Source organism: Triticum dicoccoides, chromosome 6B (assembly GCF_002162155.2).
Source record: "Triticum dicoccoides isolate Atlit2015 ecotype Zavitan chromosome 6B, WEW_v2.0, whole genome shotgun sequence".
Taxonomy (NCBI): Eukaryota; Viridiplantae; Streptophyta; class Magnoliopsida; order Poales; family Poaceae; genus Triticum; species Triticum dicoccoides.
Genome location: NC_041391.1, coordinates 106460260 through 106468481, shown reverse-complemented (window position 1 = coordinate 106468481; position 8222 = coordinate 106460260). Strand labels below are relative to the sequence as shown.

Genomic DNA, 8222 nt, shown 5'->3' with positions numbered 1-8222 from the left:
GTGGGAGGGAGGCTAGGCCGCCGGGGCCGTGTGCTGCGGCCTAGTGGCACAGGGGGCTTCCCCCCTTTTCATTTTTTATTTTAGCTTTCTTTCCTGTTTTCTTTTTATATTTTCTGTTTTGTATTTTCTTTAGCCACTATTTAGGTTTGTAAAAATATGGGAGTTGGCTCCATAAATACCATGCAATATTTTGCACTGCTGTAAAATGGTTGGAGTAATATTTGAAAACATTTGATTTTTGACTAAAAGCAAATGGATTAAAGTGGCTATTTTAGCCACTATAGGTGATAACTTTTGAATAAGCAAACAAGCGACCTAGTTTTTCTCCACCATAAATAACTATGGATTATTTGCCATCACATGAACTTTTTAGTTTTATTATTTGTGAATTTCTTAATTTCACTTATAATTTGAATTTGAATTCAAAGTGGAATTTGAAATGAGACTTGGATCAAAGGTGATCAAGCACTGTTTAGCAAAATGATTTAGCTTAATCGGAGAGGTTACTGTAGATACACATGGGTGTTACAAGCGGTTGGGGGAGAACGTGTGTATGTTGTCATTTCCACCACCGACCACCAAGGCCCACACCACCCAACCCATTTACCAGAGGGACCCACCCAGTGGGAGGCGAACAGACCAAAATCGAAATCCATAGCCTTATTGGTTTTCAGCCCTCTAAAATTAGGCTAGTTGTAATGGATAGTATCATAAGTTAGTATCATGCATATGATACTAGTGTATGATACTACCTCCCTAATGCATAGTATCATATGGTAGTATCATAGATGACTTTATTTATTGTCATGCATGACACATACTAGTGCAGCATTTATTATGATACGGTATTATAATATGATACTCAATCCTCTCCTAGTTCGCATGCATGATACTAGCTATGATACTTCCATTACAACCAGCCTTAAGGAGCTTAGAGATATAGAGGATGGGATCATGGTAACTATCACTCGTACAACCACCTACCATTACTCATTGAACAGCCGAGGGCCCACAGTAGAGGGTACATCACTACTGACTAATTTGAAAAATGACATGAGCCATGATAGTCACCATGCCCCATGTAGAGAGGACGTATTCTTTCCTGGCCCATGACTCGCTGTGGGTAATGCGACGAGGCTGAATAGAAAAAGTCTGACAGCACATATCCCGGTGACTATACGGACCGCGGTGATACCGAGCTACATGTATTCGGGTTGGCTTGTCTACTATAAGGCTTAACAGGACTGCTAAATATAAGTCGACGGTGACTTAACGAAGCCTTAGTCAATCCTTCGTGAGCTTTTAGGTGAAGATCTGTGCAAACTTTTCTTCTAGTTTCTTTTATATGTTGTGCCACTTCACTAACCAAGTCGACTAAAATCTAGCTACACCATACATATGGCAATCTTTTATTTCGCGTGCAATTATTGTGTGCTTCACACCCTCATTTCTAATCCCGGCCCATGCCCTCACCCTCAATTAGGTGTAGCATTTTTGCCCCTAACACGGGATTAGTAAGAGGTTAGTGTAAAGGAGAGACCGGTAAGTATAGGATTTCCCCGGGAGGAGAGCGGAAGCCGGAAGGCAGAGCGGAAGGAGCATTGCTAATTTGGGCGCGTAAAGCTCTCCTGGCCTCCCACCATGACACCGCACCGTACGTTCGCATGCATGCATGTATATATAGAGATAAGCGAGAGCCACGCCTCCTTCATCTTCACAACACAACACAATCTCTCCTCTCCTCTCCTCTCCAAGAGCAGCAGCAATGGCGGCGGTGAAGAAGTACACGGTGGCGCTCTTCCTCGCCGTCGCCCTCGTGGCGGGGCCGGCCGTCTCCTACGCCGCCGATGCTGCCTACACCCCGGCCGCCCCAGCCGGAGTCGCCGGGACACAGCCCAAGGCGACGACCGACGAGCAGAAGCTGATGGAGAAGATCAACGACGGCTTCAAGGCGGCCGTGGCGGCCGCAGCCGGCGTCCCTGCGGCGGACAAATACAAGACATTTGAGGCCACATTCAGCGAGGCCTCTAACAAGGCTTTCGCGGAGGTCCTCAAGGGCGCCGCCGCCGGCCAGTACGCCGCCCAGTCCAGCTCCATGGCCAAACTCTCCAGCAGCCTCGAACTCTCCTACAAGCTCGCCTACGACAAAGCCCAGGGCGCCACCCCCGAGGCCAAGTACGATGCCTACGTCGCCACCCTCACCGAGTCGCTCCGCGTCATCTCCGGCACCCTCGAGGTCCACTCCGTAAAGCCCGCCGAGGAGGAGGTCAAGGGGGTCCCCACCGGTGAGCTGAAGGCCATCGATCAGGTCGACGCCGCCTTCAGGACCGCCGCCACGGCCGCCGACGCTGCCCCGGTCAACGACAAGTTCACCGTCTTCGAGACCGCCTTCAACAAGGCCATCAAGGAGACCACGGGCGGCGCATACGAGAGCTACAAGTTCATCCCGGCCCTCGAGGCCGCTGTCAAGCAGGCCTACGCCGCCACCGTCGCCGCCGCGCCGGAGGTAAAATTCACCGTCTTTCAGACCGCCCTGAGCAAGGCCATCAATGCCATGACCCAAGCCGAGAAGGATGCCAAGCCTGCTGCCGCAGCCACCGCCACTGCCGGTGGCTACAAAGCATGAACTCGCCAACACTACACATCGAATCAATGAGCTTTATTGATCAAAGGTTTTGATTACAATCTTGCCATAGAAAATCGGCAAGGAAAGGGCGATGTAATTAAGCCGCAGGCATCTAGGCCTTGACTCGCTCGGCGAGCGGTTTTCCTGATGCATGCTTCCTTCTTTGTATTCGTTTCATGCAGCCGCGAATCGACCGCGTGTGCATGCGCCTGTATAACAATGAAATACATATCCTTATGAAATGTCATCATATTTCATATGGTATACAGTACTCTATATCGGAGCGAGTTTGATGATGTCAAGTTTTATTTGATTATTAAGTTTTTTTTTTCAAAATACTAAGCATAAAGCATCTCTTTTCTTTTCCAACGAACTAGGAGCTTTATCAATGTATTAAAAGTCGTTACAATCTGCCCGGAGGCTGCTGGATAAGAAAATCGGGGCTACAATCAAACGAACTCTCAGTGCCCTCCTGTGCACGTGCACGTTTTGCACACTGATGAGCCGGGGAATTCAGGTTTCGCCCGACATGGGTAATCGAAAAGGAAGTAAAGCTAGGTAATTGCCCGTGCGTTGCAACAGGGGCATGAATGTTCTAGTAGTTCAATAATAATTTTGCCAATCTTACACCTTTAGGACTCACCCAGATTAAGCATCATCGTCACCCTTTTTTTTTACCTCTTAATCACTATTCTTATTCTTCATCTCCTTCCACCATGGCGACCATCCGCGTCATCACTGTCTCAGTATTAGAGATCCTTGCCGCCATGGCTTCTTTGGCTAGGAAAATCGATTGACACCTCAGCCAATTTCAAGTAAGCTAGTTTCTAGGTTTACCTGTTGTAGGGAATCTACAGTTCTTTTCTCTAATGGGAGTTTTGAAGTCGACCGGACAAAAAGTAAACAGGTAACAAAGCTTGGCCGAAACTGCCGTGGTTCTATGTAGTTTCATCGTTGACGTCTACCTCGAGGTCGCACTGCAGCTAGCCCACCCAACCCCAACTCTAGCAATAATTAAAATTCAGAAGTTCCGATCTGAACTATGGGAGGAGCCACGACCTCGACCATAAGGAGAACACGCTGGTGACGAGGCAACCAATGGAGGTAAGGAGAGCATGTGGAAAGAAGGGATTCTCACACCTGGAAACGAAGGCATCGCTCCGGTCCGACGTCACCTAGGCCCTCACTGTCGATATTACCCTGGCCGCCGCCTGATCTACCATGCCGCCACAAGAGAAGGAACGAGATGGGGAAGGATAGGGTCTGGTCTGTCCACTCTTGGTGCCGCGAGTGAGATGGGAGAGAGGTCGAGGGAAGGATCGTAGGAGGTAAGGAAACAAAATCAAATTTGGTAGGAGGCAGCGGGGATTGCCTGTTGCGCCCCTGTTTTTTCGGAGGAGAATTTTTTGGTCGAGGCGGGGAGAGGCAGACGAAAACTTTTGACGTAAGAGGGGAGACGGATCCTTGCGTGCTTTTTAGGTAGTAGAGAAATCACTATTCTTATTCTTCATCTCCTTCCACCATGGCGACCATCCGCGTCATCACTGTCTCAGTATTAGAGATCCTTGCCGCCATGGCTTCTTTGGCTAGGAAAATCGATTGACACCTCAGCCAATTTCAAGTAAGCTAGTTTCTAGGTTTACCTGTTGTAGGGAATCTACAGTTCTTTTCTCTAATGGGAGTTTTGAAGTCGACCGGACAAAAAGTAAACAGGTAACAAAGCTTGGCCGAAACTGCCGTGGTTCTATGTAGTTTCATCGTTGACGTCTACCTCGAGGTCGCACTGCAGCTAGCCCACCCAACCCCAACTCTAGCAATAATTAAAATTCAGAAGTTCCGATCTGAACTATGGGAGGAGCCACGACCTCGACCATAAGGAGAACACGCTGGTGACGAGGCAACCAATGGAGGTAAGGAGAGCATGTGGAAAGAAGGGATTCTCACACCTGGAAACGAAGGCATCGCTCCGGTCCGACGTCACCTAGGCCCTCACTGTCGATATTACCCTGGCCGCCGCCTGATCTACCATGCCGCCACAAGAGAAGGAACGAGATGGGGAAGGATAGGGTCTGGTCTGTCCACTCTTGGTGCCGCGAGTGAGATGGGAGAGAGGTCGAGGGAAGGATCGTAGGAGGTAAGGAAACAAAATCAAATTTGGTAGGAGGCAGCGGGGATTGCCTGTTGCGCCCCTGTTTTTTCGGAGGAGAATTTTTTGGTCGAGGCGGGGAGAGGCAGACGAAAACTTTTGACGTAAGAGGGGAGACGGATGCTTGCGTGCTCTTTAGGTAGTAGAGAAATCACTATTCTTATTCTTCATCTCCTTCCACCATGGCGACCATCCGCGTCATCACTGTCTCAGTATTAGAGATCCTTGCCGCCATGGCTTCTTTGGCTAGGAAAATCGATTGACACCTCAGCCAATTTCAAGTAAGCTAGTTTCTAGGTTTACCTGTTGTAGGGAATCTACAGTTCTTTTCTCTAATGGGAGTTTTGAAGTCGACCGGACAAAAAGTAAACAGGTAACAAAGCTTGGCCGAAACTGCCGTGGTTCTATGTAGTTTCATCGTTGACGTCTACCTCGAGGTCGCACTGCAGCTAGCCCACCCAACCCCAACTCTAGCAATAATTAAAATTCAGAAGTTCCGATCTGAACTATGGGAGGAGCCACGACCTCGACCATAAGGAGAACACGCTGGTGACGAGACAACCAATGGAGGTAAGGAGAGCATGTGGAAAGAAGGGATTCTCACACCTGGAAACGAAGGCATCGCTCCGGTCCGACGTCACCTAGGCCCTCACTGTCGATATTACCCTGGCCGCCGCCTGATCTACCATGCCGCCACAAGAGAAGGAACGAGATGGGGAAGGATAGGGTCTGGTCTGTCCACTCTTGGTGCCGCGAGTGAGATGGGAGAGAGGTCGAGGGAAGGATCGTAGGAGGTAAGGAAACAAAATCAAATTTGGTAGGAGGCAGCGGGGATTGCCTGTTGCGCCCCTGTTTTTTCGGAGGAGAATTTTTTGGTCGAGGCGGGGAGAGGCAGACGAAAACTTTTGACGTAAGAGGGGAGACGGATCCTTGCGTGCTTTTTAGGTAGTAGAGAAATCACTATTCTTATTCTTCATCTCCTTCCACCATGGCGACCATCCGCGTCATCACTGTCTCAGTATTAGAGATCCTTGCCGCCATGGCTTCTTTGGCTAGGAAAATCGATTGACACCTCAGCCAATTTCAAGTAAGCTAGTTTCTAGGTTTACCTGTTGTAGGGAATCTACAGTTCTTTTCTCTAATGGGAGTTTTGAAGTCGACCGGACAAAAAGTAAACAGGTAACAAAGCTTGGCCGAAACTGCCGTGGTTCTATGTAGTTTCATCGTTGACGCCTACCTCGAGGTCGCACTGCAGCTAGCCCACCCAACCCCAACTCTAGCAATAATTAAAATTCAGAAGTTCCGATCTGAACTATGGGAGGAGCCACGACCTCGACCATAAGGAGAACACGCTGGTGACGAGGCAACCAATGGAGGTAAGGAGAGCATGTGGAAAGAAGGGATTCTCACACCTGGAAACGAAGGCATCGCTCCGGTCCGACGTCACCTAGGCCCTCACTGTCGATATTACCCTGGCCGCCGCCTGATCTACCATGCCGCCACAAGAGAAGGAACGAGATGGGGAAGGATAGGGTCTGGTCTGTCCACTCTTGGTGCCGCGAGTGAGATGGGAGAGAGGTCGAGGGAAGGATCGTAGGAGGTAAGGAAACAAAATCAAATTTGGTAGGAGGCAGCGGGGATTGCCTGTTGCGCCCCTGTTTTTTCGGAGGAGAATTTTTTGGTCGAGGCGGGGAGAGGCAGACGAAAACTTTTGACGTAAGAGGGGAGACGGATCCTTGCGTGCTTTTTAGGTAGTAGAGAAGAGAAGAGAAGAGATAGAGATATTTACTCCTCTCTTATGATTCGTCCTGAATTCTACGGCCGGTTGCTGAGGAAAACATCTGCCCTGCAACCCCTAACCCCTCACGTCGCCGCTCCTCTTATCTCCTCCGGCATGCCCACGCCGTTGAGAACTTCAGCATCATCCACGATGTAGCCCCTCTGATAAAGAAGCCACGATTCAGTCCCTCCTCTCGGCAATCCTTTTACATCTCCTCTCCATGCCACCCTAAGCTTCAAATTCCCACTTTTCAGGACTACAGATCACAGGAAATTGTCACATCAAAGAGAGAAGAAGAGAGGCCGAACTGAAGCAGATATTAGTACGACTGATGGCCTATATGCCTCACCAGCGGCACACAGGCTGTAGCTGGCATGCACGGCGCACGCTGTTGGAATCATAAGAGAGGAGAACACAGTGGGAGCGGGAATTGATGAGAGAGGAGGACAACAACAACTACTAGGTCCAAGGAGCAATGGATATGAATAGAGGTCACGGTTCAATCTAGCATCTCCGCGGTATCTTTTTTTTTCAGTCGTTAATCTGCTCATATTTCAGGTTCTGACCTGACCACGTGCCCGGGCATATATCTTTGAGCTAGGACAATTACTGAATCATCTCCAGATGAGTATAGAAACTGCAGCGGACTGGTGGTGTGGTACCTAATCCACCAAATTCATCACAGAAGACAGGGCAAAGATCTTAGTCGGGGATGGGGCTAACACGAGGTTGTGGAAGGATACGTGGCTTGGGGAGACGCCTCTGGCACTTCAATATCCTATTCTGTATAACTTTGTTCAACGTCGAGAAGCCTACGTTGCAACTGTCTTACAGTCCACGCCTCTCAATATTAGCTTCCGGAGGACGCTGGTAGGCGATCGTTGGGAGGCATGACTTCATCTTGTACGAAGGCTGATGGATGTCCAGCCGTCTCAGCAACCAGATAGATTGTTTTGGAAACTGACTAAGGACGGCAGGTTCTCGGTCAAATCCATGTATCTGGATGTCATAAACACTAGTGACATTCCTTGCTGGAAGCACGTCTGGAAAGTCAAGGTACCTTTGCGAATCAAAGTGTTTATGTGGTTTGTGCATAAACAAAACATTTTGACAAAGGATAATTTGGCAAAACGCAATTGGATGGGTTCTGCTAGGTGTAGTTTTTGTGATTGTAACGAAACTATCAGGCACCTCTTTCTAGATTGTCCGCTGGCTAAGATTCTTTGGCGTTCGATTCATATTGCTTTTAATATTACTCCACCTACCTCTATCACTATGTTATTTGGAACATGGCTTGATGGGGTTAACTTGGATTTAGCAAGACACATTTGTGTTGGAGTGTGTGCTTTGTTATGGGCAGTATGAAACTGCAGAAATGATTTGGTTTTTAACAGAGCAAAGAACTTTCACTTTTTGCAGGTTATCTTCAGGGCCACAACATTGATCCGTATGTGGTCGCTACTCACTCCGACGGAGGCCAGCGGGCGTTTGGCTACTGCGTCTACCCGATGGGAGATGGTAGCTCGGGTTATTTTCAACCGGTTTGAATGACGGTCATGTAATAGGATAGGCATGTAGTGCTCCTATTTTATTTGCCAGCCGGTTGTGGCTTCATGTTTAGGCTCGCTTGAGCAGCCTGTTTTTCTTTTCGAACTTTCAGATATTGGAGA

General features: G+C 48.7%; 1 protein-coding gene across 1 annotated transcript; it reads left to right on the top strand.

Moving 5' to 3' along the window:
* Positions 1-1731: 1731 nt before the first annotated feature.
* LOC119324324 (pollen allergen KBG 41-like) lies at positions 1732-2928 on the top strand. The gene has a single exon (XM_037598111.1). It carries the CDS (start codon positions 1766-1768, stop codon positions 2624-2626), a length of 861 nt encoding a protein of 286 aa, XP_037454008.1. The 5' UTR covers positions 1732-1765; the 3' UTR covers positions 2627-2928.
* The last annotated feature ends 5294 nt before the right edge of the window (positions 2929-8222 follow it).